Source organism: Lineus longissimus, chromosome 8 (genome assembly GCF_910592395.1).
Source record: "Lineus longissimus chromosome 8, tnLinLong1.2, whole genome shotgun sequence".
Lineage (NCBI taxonomy): Eukaryota > Metazoa > Nemertea > Pilidiophora > Heteronemertea > Lineidae > Lineus > Lineus longissimus.
Window position 1 is genome coordinate 17,705,950 of NC_088315.1, and position 13,485 is coordinate 17,719,434.

At 42.0% G+C, this 13,485-nt stretch overlaps 1 protein-coding gene across 1 annotated transcript in view; it reads right to left on the reverse strand.

The window, feature by feature from the left end:
- LOC135492489 (DNA polymerase delta catalytic subunit-like) overlaps positions 1-13,485 on the reverse strand; it is a 28,184-nt gene that overhangs the window by 12,922 nt on the left and 1,777 nt on the right. The window contains exons 4-14 of the mRNA XM_064778997.1: positions 13,091-13,210; positions 12,343-12,515; positions 11,816-11,903; positions 11,149-11,317; positions 9,774-10,015; positions 7,971-8,137; positions 7,190-7,435; positions 4,840-4,950; positions 4,339-4,530; positions 3,672-3,877; positions 47-160 (exon numbers count right to left, since the gene is read on the reverse strand). Of these exons, the coding sequence (XP_064635067.1) occupies positions 47-160; positions 3,672-3,877; positions 4,339-4,530; positions 4,840-4,950; positions 7,190-7,435; positions 7,971-8,137; positions 9,774-10,015; positions 11,149-11,317; positions 11,816-11,903; positions 12,343-12,515; positions 13,091-13,210 (1,828 nt within the window). The remainder of the gene's footprint in view (positions 1-46; positions 161-3,671; positions 3,878-4,338; positions 4,531-4,839; positions 4,951-7,189; positions 7,436-7,970; positions 8,138-9,773; positions 10,016-11,148; positions 11,318-11,815; positions 11,904-12,342; positions 12,516-13,090; positions 13,211-13,485) is intronic.

Consider the following 13,485-nt stretch of genomic DNA (forward strand, 5'->3'; position numbering starts at 1 on the left):
AGATGTTCATTTAGCCCCACCCCTGCCCAAGACCAAACACACTTACTTTTTCCTTGCGGCTAAAATGTTTTCCAAGATCTCAGGCAACAGTCCCTTCCGCTCAGATTTCTTCACGAAGTAGTTCCCCGATGGTGTCTTGATGTACTGATCAGCAGTTAGCCTGACAAAAACGGAAACACACTTACGGGTCAAATATACAGTAGAACCTCTCTATTAAGGACACCCTTGGGACTGACTTAGTGACTAGTGCTGTACTTAATAGAGGGGTCCTGATTAGAGAGGTCAAATTGAATGGAAACAACCAATTTGGGATCAAAACTAGTGTCCTTAATAGAGAGGTTGTCCTTAATAGAGAGGTGTCCGCTAAGGGACGTTCCACTGTACTTCATGACATTCAAGTTTTATGAGGGGTCAGCAGTGTTCTCCACTCAATTTCTCTTTGCTCAGGTGGTAAGCTCAGATTTTGTCGAGGTTGAAGTTATCTTCAACTAATGGGCTGGTGGTAAGAAATTTTTGATCTGGTGATCTAACATTTTTTTGATAGAAAAACCATCTACACCAACAGAGAAAATGGTCTGGTGGTATGATTTAATGGTCTGGTGGTAGCTGTAAGTATCTAATTTTGTCTGTTGGCCCACCAGACCAAAATAGGCAGCAGAAAAAAACACTGGTTTGGCCAGCAGTGTACATAAAAAGATTTGAGCCATCATAATAGACTGGATAGTGACTATCATACCACTGTAGTCTAACTATCATTGTAGCCTTGTTTCAGAACAATCAAGTAGTTTTATACTACAAAAAAATATTGTGCGCCATCATGATGGACTGTTGTACCACTATTGTTGTAACTATCATTGTAGCTTTGTATCAGTACAACCAAGAACTTATTGCTAATGTAATTGGCCTAGTTTCTGTATGAAAGAGGATTGGTGAGTTGTGTATGCAAGAGCCATCATGATGGACTGTTGTACCACTATTATTGAAACTATCATTGTAGCTTTGTATCAGTACAAACAAGTACTTATTGCTAATGTAATTAGCCTAGTTTCTGTATGAAAGAGGATTGGTGAGTTGTGTATGCAAGAGCCATCATGATGGACTGTTGTACCACTATTATTGAAACTATCATTGTAGCTTTGTATCAGTACAAACAAGTACTTATTGCTAATGTAATTAGCCTAGTTTCTGTATGAAAGAGAATTGATGAGTTGTGTATGCAAGATGGAGAGCCATCATGATGGACTGTTGTACCACGGTTGAAACTATCATTGTAGCTTTGTATCAGTACAAACAAGTACTTATTTCTAATGTAATTAGCCTAGTTTCTGTATGAAAGAGGATTGATGAGTTGTGTATGCAAGATGGAGAGCCATCATGATGGACTGTTGTACCACGGTTGAAACTATCATTGTAGCTTTGTATCAGTACAAACAAGTACTTATTTCTAATGTAATTAGCCTAGTTTCTGTATGAAAGAGGATTGATGAGTTGTGTATGCAAGATGGAGAGCCATCATGATGGACTGTTGCACCACGGTTGTAACTATCATTGTAGCCTTGTATCAGTACAAACAAGTACTTATTGCTAATGTAATTGGCCTAGTTTCTGTATGAAAGAGGATTGTTGAGTTGTGTATATGCAAGATTGTGAGCCATCATGATGGACTGTTGTGCCACTATTGTTGTAACTATCATTGTAGCTTTGTATCAGTACAAACAAGTACTTATTGCTTATGTAATTAGCCTAGTTTCTGTATGAAAGAGGATTGATGAGTTGTGTATATGCAAGATTGTGAGCCATCATGATGGACTGTTGTACCACTATTGTTGTGACTGTCATTGTAGCTTTGTATCAGTACAAACAATTACTTATTGCTAATGTAATTAGCCTAGTTTCTGTATGAAAGAGGATTGATGAGTTGTATATGCAAGATTGTGAGCCATCATGATGGACTGTTGTACCACTATTATTGTAACTATCATTGTAGCTTTGTATCAGTACAACCAAGTACTTATTGCTAATGTAATTAGCCTAGTTTCTGTATGAAAGAGGATTGATGAGTTGTGTATGCAAGATTGTGAGCCATCATGATGGACTGTTGTACCACTATTATTGACACTATCATTGTAGCTTTGTATCAGTACAAACAAGTACTTATTGCTAATGTAATTAGCCTAGTTTCTGTATGAAAGATAATTGATGAGTTGTGTATGCAAGATGGAGAGCCATCATGATGGACTGTTGTACCACTATTATTGTAACTATCATTGTTGCCTTGTATCAGTACAAACAAGTACTTATTGCTAATGTAATTAGCCTAGTTTCTGTATGAAAGATAATTGATGAGTTGTGTATGCAAGATGGAGAGCCATCATGATGGACTGTTGTACCACTATTATTGTAACTATCATTGTTGCCTTGTATCAGTACAAACAAGTACTTATTGCTAATGTAATTAGCCTAGTTTCTGTATGAAAGATAATTGATGAGTTGTGTATGCAAGATGGAGAGCCATCATGATGGACTGTTGTACCACTATTATTGTAACTATCATTGTTGCCTTGTATCAGTACAAACAAGTACTTATTGCTAATGTAATTAGCCTAGTTTCTGTATGAAAGAGGATTGGTGAGTTGTGTATGCAAGATGGAGAGCCATCATGATGGACCGTTGTACCACTATTATTGTAACTATCATTGTAGCTTTGTATCAGTGCAAACAAGTACTTATTGCTAATGTAATTAGCCTAGTTTCTGTATGAAAGAGGATTGGCGAGTTGTGTATATGCAAGATTGTGAGCCATCATGATGGACTGTTGTACCACTACTATTGAAACTACCATTGTAGCTTTGTATCAGTACCAACAAGTACTTATTGCTAATGTAATTAGCCTAGTTTCTGTATGAAAGAGAATTGATGTGTTGTGTATGCAAGATTGTGAGCCATCATGATGGACTGTTGTACCACTACTATTGAAACTATCATTGTAGCCTTGCTTTGTTTACACTACAAATGTAATTTGTGATAAAGAGGAGATTCTACAATTTTAATTGTAAACTTGTTTTGATTCAATGACATGGTTGGCTACGAATGTAACTCACTTAATTTCTGTATAACATGAGGTTGTGAACCATCGTGATAAATAAAAAGGAGAAGAGGAGATTGTACAACTATAATTGTAATCTTGTTTTGATTCTGTCAAACATCATAACTTTGACAAAAAGGAGCAGACTTTGCCGCCCCTCAAAATAGCTCCTAAGTGATGGAAGTGCTGAAATTTAACCAAGGCCACCACAGCCTAGGCAGGCCTTTGTGCCCTTGTATTTTTCAATACCCAAGACCAAAATGGCTCTGAAATGGGTGCCCAAAAAATTGTTAAATTCAAGACATGGAAATGTGTTTCTCTGGTTATAGAAGGAATAATGATATATGAAGAGTAATAACTTTTGGATGGTGTAAAATATCTGTGTTTGCCGATATTCGAAGAAGCGGAAAAGTTACCCCAGGGGCCAAAGTTACCCCAGGGGCCAAAGTTACCCCAGGGGCCAAAGTTACCCCAGGGGTCAAAGTTACCCCAGGGGCCAAAGTTACCCCAGGGCCAAAGTTACCCCAGGGGTCAAAGTTACCCCAGGGGCCAAAGTTGGTACGTTTTATGGTTTTTAAATACCTACCCTAATTTCTGAATGATCTGGGGATTGACCAGTGACGTATAACAGAGGTTGTGGGCCATCATAATGGACGGATAGAGGGAGGAGAAATCGAGAGTAGCTATCGGCGAATCATAGTAGCCTTTGATCGGCTCAATAACGGTAGCACCAGTATATTCCTCTCCGGTTTCTATTTTTTTAGTCGGAAGAAGTAAATCCTGTTCTTTCGTCTGAAAAAAAATCGTAATAATTCTTCAAAGGCCACGTCAATGCACTCTTCAAAATGGCTTGTCGATTTCATTATTCACAGTTCTTGAAAGCAGATAAAACAAAAATACGAAATGTAAAAGTGAAATAAATCCTCCCCGCTTTGTCAAACTGCTGCAAAAAAACTTTCACAAATTGACGAAACGTTTGGTTAAGTGCGCCTTAAAGGAATAAGCTGTTCATAATTACTGGTGGTCCAGGAAAATAGAAATGCAGTTATACACAATGCCATAGTGCATATATCACGTATAGGAATTTCCTGAAACTTGGGATTTATAATATTTGTATATCTATCTACACAACAACATAGCTAAAATTAGAATTTTTAAATTCAATTCCGAAATTTCAAATATTCAACCAAAGGCTCAGGCCTTTAACATCAAGCTATAGGAAGCAGAAGACCAAGAATGACAACAACTCTCACCTTCCTCAATAACTGCGATATAACTTTAATCTGCTGCCCCCTGGTGAGCAAATACGGAAGCGGCACGCCCGTCACCCTGGCCATCTCCATATAGTTGATGATGCACATGAGTTTGTCGAGCAGACGTAGGGGTAAGTAGGCATCCTTCATGCAGTACACCGCCAGACGGCGTCGCGTCTGCTCATTGCCATTCTGGAAGAAATTACTCATGACGATTATTCAAACTGATTTATCGATGCTGTGAGTTCACCATCATCATCATCATCATCATCATCATCATCATCATCATCATCATCATCATCATCATCATCATCATCATCATCATCAATCATCATTGTGGAAGTTGTTATAACCTTATTTGATACATATTTATGCATTTGAAAATTTCAATAAAAAATTTCAAATTTTGAACAAACGGCATTGGCCTTTAATCTCTTTTGGCTTCAAAATACTTTTGCGCTGCAGACCCTCACACTAACAGAATGAAAACGACACCCCTACCTGGAGATCTGTGATGATGGAATGTTGGACGTCTTCTTTTTGCTCTTGTAAGAAATGGAAGGAAACAGCGTTGAGCGTGTACGACCGTAACTTGTAGTCTCGCAGGAGGACCTGGGGAAAACACAGTCAGATCAGATACATCATAAAACCACATGAGTGAGATGTCTGCCCATTGGCTTGGAATCCCTAATTCTCCTTGCGTATGACCAGAACTCTAGTCTGCCCATTGGCTTAGAAACCCCCATTCTCCCTGCGTATGACCAGAACTCTAGTCTGCCCATTGGCTTAGAAACCCCCATCCTCCTTGAGTATGGCCAGAACTCTAGTCTACCCATTGGCTTAGAATCCCCCATTCTCCTTGAGTCTGACCAGAACTCTAGTCTGCCCATTGGCTTAGAAACCCCCAATCTCCTTGTGTATGGCCAGAACTCTAGTCTGCCCATTGGCTTGGAATCCCCCATTCTCCTTGCGTATGACCAGAACTCTTGTCTGCCCACTGGCTTGGAATCCCCCATTATCCTTGTGTATGACCAGAACTCCAGTCTGCCCATTGGCTTCGAATCCCCCATTCTCCTTGCGTATGACCAGAACTCTAGTCTGCCCACTGGCTTGGAATCCCCCATTCTCCTTGTGTATGGCCAGAACTCTAGTCTGCCCATTGGCTTCGAATCCCCCATTCTCCTTGCGTATGACCGGAACTCTAGTCTGCCCATTGGCTTCGAATCCCCCATTCTCCTTGTGTATGACCAGAACTCTAGTCTGCCCACTGGCTTGGAATCCCCCATTCTCCTTGTGTATTGCCAGAACTCTAGTCTGCCCATTGGCTTCGAATCCCCCATTCTCCTTGCGTATGACCGGAACTCTAGTCTGCCCATTGGCTTCGAATCCCCCATTCTCCTTGCGTATGACCAGAACTCTAGTCTGCCCACTGGCTTGGAATCCCCCATTCTCCTTGTGTATGGCCAGAACTCTAGTCTGCCCATTGGCTTCGAATCCCCCATTCTCCTTGCGTATGACCGGAACTCTAGTCTGCCCATTGGCTTCGAATCCCCCATTCTCCCTGCGTGTGACCGGAACTCTAGTCTGCCCATTGGCTTCGAATCCCCCATTCTCCTTGTGTATGGCCAGAACTCTAGTCTGCCCATTGGCTTGGAATCCCCCATTCTCCTTGTGTATGGCCAGAACTCTAGTCTGCCCATTGGCTTGGAATCCCCCATTCTCCTTGTGTATGGCCAGAACTCTAGTCTGCCCATTAGCTTGGAATCCCCCATTCTCCTTGTGTATGGCCAGAACTCTAGTCTGCCCATTGGCTTCGAATCCCCCATTCTCCTTGTGTATGGCCAGAACTCTAGTCTGCCCATTAGCTTGGAAAACCCTATTCTCCTTGTGTATGACCAGAACTCTCGTCTGCCCATTGGGTTGGAAAACCCCATTCTCCTCGCGTATGGTCAGAACTCTAGTCTGCCCCTTGGCTTGGAAAACCCCATTCTCCTTGCGTATGGCCAGAACTCTAGTCTACCCATTGGCCTGGAAACCCCCATCCTCTTGCGTATGGCCAGAACTCGTCTGCCCATTGGCTTAGAAATCCCCCATTCTCCTTGCGTATGGCCAGAACTCTAGTCTGCCCCTTGGCTTGGAAAACCCCATTCTCCTTGTGTATGGCCAGAACTCTAGTCTACCCATTGGCCTGGAAACCCCCATCCTCTTGCGTATGGCCAGAACTCGTCTGCCCATTGGCTTGGAAAACCCCCATTCTCCCTGCGAGTGACCAGAACTCTAGTCTGCCCATTGGCTACGAAAACCCCCATTCTCCCTGCGTGTGACCGGAACTCTAATCTGGCCATTGGCTCGGAAACCCCCATTCTCCATGCGTATGACCGAAATTCTAGTTACTTTTGACGTCCCTGCTTGAATTGACCATAATTGCTTCACATTGGTAGACACAGGGCCATTTCAGTATAATAACATTTTCAATGCACATATTGACACGAAAATTTTTAAACTGGGTTGGGATTTGCCCATTCACAACTTAAGTTGACACGATTCAGAAGCAAAAGATCAAAAGGCGAGCATGAACAAAGGTTTTTCACTCAATGCAGCCTCTCGACAGAATCTCTATGTAAAAATTTAACACTCGTTTTCCCCAAGATCCCCAGATCCGAATCACATGTCAACTGAGAACTTTACTGCAACTTTGAAGCAAGTTGTTATCCTAGACGCATGATTGAGGCCAGGGACTCAGAATTCAGGAGCAAGGTGACTTTAAACCTTGACTTGGCACGTAATACCGCTTTTAGTTTCTATAGGTTGATCCCAATCAAATTATTCCATATCCCGTCAAAATTCTCACCTGGAGCAAATCAAACTGCACCCGTCCCTCGATGTTGATATCCTTATTCTCCCGCCGACCCATCTGCTTCGATTGAATCATCGACTCCTTGATTTTCGACTGCGAATCTTTAATTCGGCCGAGGTACGGGAAATTCTTGATCTTCAAATGGTTGGCGCGATTAATCAAATACGGAAAATCGAAATTCACGATGTTGTAACCGGTGATGATGTCCGGATCAACTTCTCGAACAAATTCTGCCCATTTCTGAAATTGACGTAAAATGTATTTGGAGGCAAAATATTATTAAATAAGGAAGACTTTATATAATTTACCATGTGTTAGGTGGTTAAATTGTAGCATTCTTCATGCCACTAAAGTGCACCAGACATCGGACTCAACGTGACCCTGCTATTATAACTGACGTTATTTCCATTATCATCGCAGAATTGGGGACTTCACGGTGACACCACGCTGATGACTCTTGCCGCCATGCAGCGCCTTGTCAATGCATCTACCCACACAAAAATGGTCGCTGCACGGGGGTTCCAATCAGGGTTGACATCGGAACAGCAAAACAAGTCAATCAAATTTTTAATATTTTTATTTTATCTACGATTCGATGTTGGGAAGTACCCGGTACTACTGTAGAGTGGAAGGTGACTGGGCAGCTGACAGCTTGGCAATAACACCCTTAATAATGCCACTGGTGCCGAACACGGTCAAACCGTGGCCAGAAAAAAGGAACAAAACAACTCAAAACACTCCTCATCAGCCAGTTTTGTGAAGCAGACGTCCTTACCTGGAGAACGTCTGTCTCCTTCTCATATGATATCACTTGACTTCCAACAATCTTTGCACATTTTTTCAGCGTGAACACGTTTCTGATGAAGGGCGTCTTCTCTCCTTGGTTGATGACCATGTTTGCTATCTGAATGACAGGGTCAACTTCGGCCTCTGGGAAGACACCTATTGACAGGAAGAGGAAATGTTGTGAACTCAAATAATGAAATAAAATAGTGCACTGCAAACACCAAGTAGAATTTAGCGTTAAAATTGACCAATCCCCGATCAGAAATGACATAGTTTGATCGCATTTAACTATAAATCCCTCCAACAACAATACTTCTTTTGTCAATTGTTGAATTTTTTTAGGGGCAAAGATCAGGGATCGTTAACTCATTCCAAAGTTGGCTACTTTATTTCTCATTCCTAATCCTCGTACTGTGATGGTTGTGGTTAGCACAGCCATTTATTGCCATTGATAAATGCATGTAGCTATTACTAATGATTACTGACTTAGCCTTTACATCGAGAAACAGGAATTATAATAATAATAAATATAGATTTTGTAAAGCGCCTTTCCAGGTCACCCTGCTCAAAGCGCTGCCTCCTCTATTTTTTGAAGTGATCATTGAACAAGTAATCATTGAACAAGTGTGTTTTAAGAAGGTATTTGAATTGGGTGAGGGTCTCAGCAGATGTAATTGCTTTGGGGAGTCGATTCCAGAGATAAGGGGCAGCCACGGAGAAACTGCGATCCCGTACTTTGATTTTGAGCGAGGTACAAGGAGACACTTTGAACAGGAACAAGTAATTTACTTGAGTAGGGTTCTCCACTATGCTTTTTGTTCAGGCGCAGCACCCGGACAGAATCATTTTCCCCACTTTAGCACCAGGACAAAGAAGTTAGCACCCGGACAGATTCATTGAGTTTGTAATGGTTTTACTGTTATAGCACCCGGACAGATTCATTGAGTTTGTAATGGTTTTACTGTTATAGCACCCGGACAGATTCATTGAGTTGGTAATGGTTTTACTGTTATAGCAACCGGACAGATTCATTGAGTTTGTAATGGTTTTACTGTTATAGCACCCGGACAGATTCATTGAGTTTGTAATGGTTTTACTGTTATAGCACCCGGACAGATTCATTGAGTTTGTAATGGTTTTACTGTTATAGCACCCGGACAGATTCATTGAGTTTGTAATGGTTTTACTGTTATAGCACCCGGACAGATTCATTGAGTTGGTAATGGTTTTACTGTTATAGCACCCGGACAGATTCATTGAGTTTGTAATGGTTTTACTGTTTTAGCACCCGGACAGATTCATTGAGTTTGTAATGGTTTTACTGTTTTAGCACCCGGACAGATTCATTGAGTTTGTAATGGTTTTACTGTTAGAGCACACGGACAGATTTCGCTGCCAACCTGGACAGAACTGAAGTGAATTCTCAATTGTGTCAAAATATGGCTACAGCACCCGGGCCGAAAAAACGTTGCGGAGAACATTGCTTGAGAATCGAGAATGAGGAATAAGATGCCAACTTCAGCCCGGTACTCCACACACATGTTCTGAAAAGCCAAGAACCAAGAAGGCCATTAGCCACTTCAAATACAATAAACTAAAAATGTTGTTTTGACGTGCGATGACGCAAGCTACGACGAATCATACTACAGGTCTCATGACGCAGAGGACCATTTTGCATGACATCATGCATGATTCTCCACCATGCATAATTCTCGACATCTAAATGCAAAGGCATTTTGACTTTGAACAAGCTTTTGGATGCTTTGCCTGAAGATTTGATAAAGGAACTCACCCTTCCTACCAGCACATTCAATATCAAAGCTAAGGATCCTGAACGGGGCAACTTTGGACCATTCGCCCTCTGCTGGATGCGATATGAACCTCTCCCACGACACATCGAGTTCGATCTGGCAACGCGATCTCAACGGCGGACTATTTTCCTTGTTATTATTTGACGAACATCCTCGGAGACTGTAGGATCCAGCAGGTATCTCGATCCAGTTGCATCCGACTACATCGGTGTCCACCATGAACCTAAAACAAAAGATTATTGAAATGAAACTCAAAACAAGTTTGTTGCTATTTGCTGGTGTTAGGCAACATGTCCACATACCCTAAATTTTGCAACCATCACCAAGTTAGCTGATGGTCACAAACTGTAGGGATGTCGACCAGGCTTTAAGATTTTGAAGCAGCAAACTTGTTTCGAAATGTTTGGACGTGTTCATTCTCGAAAACACGTTTGCTGAAGTTGGGCGAAAACAGTCAATCGAGAGAAGAGCTGGTGATCATGTTTGCTGAAGTTGGCAGTACCAGCAAATCGAGAGAAGAGCTGGTGATCATGTTTGCTGAAGTTGGCAGTACCAGCCAATCAGAGAAGAGCTGGTGATCATGTTTGCTGAAGTTGGCAGTACCAGCCAATCAGAGAAGAGCTGGTGATCATGTTTGCTGAAGTTGGCAGTACCAGCCAATCAGAGAAGAGCTGGTGATCATGTTTGCTGAAGTTGGCAGTACCAGCCAATCAGAGAAGAGCTGGTGATCATGTTTGCTGAAGTTGGCAGTACCAGCCAATCAGAGATGAGCTGGTGATCATGTTTGCTGAAGTTGGCAGTACCAGCCAATCAGAAGAGAGCTGGTGATCATGTTTGCTGAAGTTGGCAGTACCAGCCAATCAGAAGAGAGCTGGTGATCATGTTTGCTGAAGTTGGCAGTACCAGCCAATCAAGAGAAGAGCTGGTGATCATGTGCTTCACTAGCTCAAACAAATGGCCAATATTTTGCTTAGCAATGTCAGTATCGTTTATTGTGCGGGGGTTTAACCCTTACATAAGCGAACTCATGTGTTTGGTGGTGTTTGCAAACAAACGTTTGGCAAATTTTGGCAATGTTGACTAGCCTTGAAACACAAATTCAAACTGGAAGATGGATGATGCCCAAAAGCTCTTTAAGTACAGTAGAACCTCTCTATTAAGGACACCCCCGGGACTGACAAGTGCTGTCCTTAATAGAGGTGTCCTGATTAGAGAGGTCAAATTTAATGAAAACAACCACTTTGGGACAAAACTAGTGTCCTTAATAGAGAGGGTGTCCTTATTAGAGAGGTGCCCGCTAAGGGAGGTTCCACTGTATAACGGTGAACCAAGGACCCAGGGATATGCGAAACGTACCGAACAACATAGGCAATGTCGCTTTCAAAAGTCGAATAAGCTTGTGTTGAATAGCCGGAAACATTGAAGCCTCCTTCAAGAATGCGCTTAGCAGCTGGGACAATCCTTGGTATAGCCATCGTCACACGCAGAAATGGAACTTTTTTGTTGCAATGGAAACCATAAATACCTGGAAAACAAAGAAGAAATTCGGTAAGAACTTTGTGCGAAAACGTCTGACGTCTATTTGATGCTGAAGAAGGAGGCAAAGTGCCTTGCATGAGGACACGAATAAAACAACATAAGTTACTGCTGAGAAGTGGTTCATACGCTTTGATTTTTAATTCAATGAACCTGTTTTTGAGAAATATATTGATATTTCTGATGCAATTTTCTGATGAAACGCCATAAGTTTATGAACATGTGACCCGCCATGACGAAACAAGTCGCATGTCGCTCCGAGCTTGACAGGTTGAGACGGACTGGCTGTTCATTTCACTCTTGTCTGCCTTTTGTGACATCTGAGTGTATCAATTTCTTCTATTATGTCCTGGTGTCATTTTAGGCTCATCTTTTGTGCGACCTGCGACATTTTGCCGCGCTGGGTCACAAATGTGATCTGGTCACATTCCTGAGTTCAACTAAGTACCATTGGCCAGAACGATATGAAAAACAGTATGTTACTTACTTTCTTTCATGTGCATATCAACGGCTAGAACACACTGTGCGACATCTTTGGCCGATCGTTCTTTCAGCAATGCATCATTCAGTGCATTCTAAAATGAAATTGGAAAGCCATACTTTATGAGAAGAAGTCCTATAGTGAAGAGTCTATAAGTCAAGTCCTCATTCTGTTATATGGATACAACAGTGTTCTCCAGAAGGCCAATTGTCAGGGTGGCCCACCCTACCTTGGCAGCTTACCACCCTACCTTGGAAGAGCCACCCTATCTTGCTCTAGAACTTTGTAGAGGGTTCCTAAAGGGCCATCCTATCTCAAATTGCTGACCACCCTACCTTGTGTTGCACACTGGTAAAACGTCATGAAAATCAAGGTATCACCCTACCTTGAGAAAACCCCGTGGAGAATAATGTACAATGGGATGAAACTTTTGCCTGTTGGTCCAAAACGCCCTCGAATTGCTTCTGACAAATTGTTAATTTTCTGCAAATTTTTCACCCCCAGTCCCAAAGGTTACGAAGAGTTAGCCGCACCTTGAATTTTTTACAATCCTCAGCTTTGAAGTTTAACGGTGCCGTCACGAAGAAATATGGCGGGAATCCATGGATGTGGGCGAGAATGCTGTTGCCGTCCATTGTAATGCCATACATTCTGATGATCGGGACAGGGCCTACAGTGGAACCCGGCATACCAGGGAGGGGCTGGCCTGAAAACAAGAACAAACGTGCAACTACAGTGGAACCTCCCTTAGTGGACACCTCTCTATTAAGGACAACCTCTCTATTAAGGACAGTAGTTTCGGTCCCAAATTGGTTGTTTCCATTGACTTCGACCTCTCTAATCAGGACACCTCTCTATTAAGGACAGCATTTATCAGTCCCGAGGGTGTCCCTAATAGAGAAGTTCTACTATAATGGTGAATGATACAACAGTGGAACCTCTCTTAGCAGACATTTCTCAATTCAATTCAGCCTTTGTAATCAGAACACCTCCCTATTAAGGACAGCACTCGTCAGCCCCAAGGGTGTCCTTGATAGAGAGGTTCTGCGGTAAAATGATCAACCATCTAGGGAGACCACTCGGCGTCGGTACTTTTGATGGAATGGATCTCACGAAAAATGATTGTGGTTTCATCCGACACCTTGTTTGTTGTTTTTCTGGTATAAAAAAAACCTGTACCTCTGAATGAGACCTAAAAGTGTCCCTCCGGGTGGATTTGATTGGCCATTACGCCATTGTTTTACAATTAGAGGAAACCATACAAGGACCAATGATTCTTACCGACATAATAATCGACATCAACTTGCTGGAAGACAAACTTATCCTTCTTGGGATTCAAGTCTTTGGGAACTGGTGGCCTAGCCCATTTTGGATTTGTACTCTGGTAAGCGGGTCCATCACCTGAAATACAACTTATCGAATGTAGCCCTCAGTCTAATACAATTTATCAAATGTAGCCCTCAGTCTAATACAATTTATCAAATGTAGCCCTAAGTCCAATATAACTTATCAAATGTAGCCCTCAGTCCAATCCAACTTATTAAATGCAGCCCTCAGTCCAATACAACTTATCAAATGTAGCCCTCAGTCCAATACAACTTATCAAATGTAGCCCTCAGTCCAATACAACTTATCAAATGTAGCCCTCAGTCCAATACAACTTATCAAATGTAGCC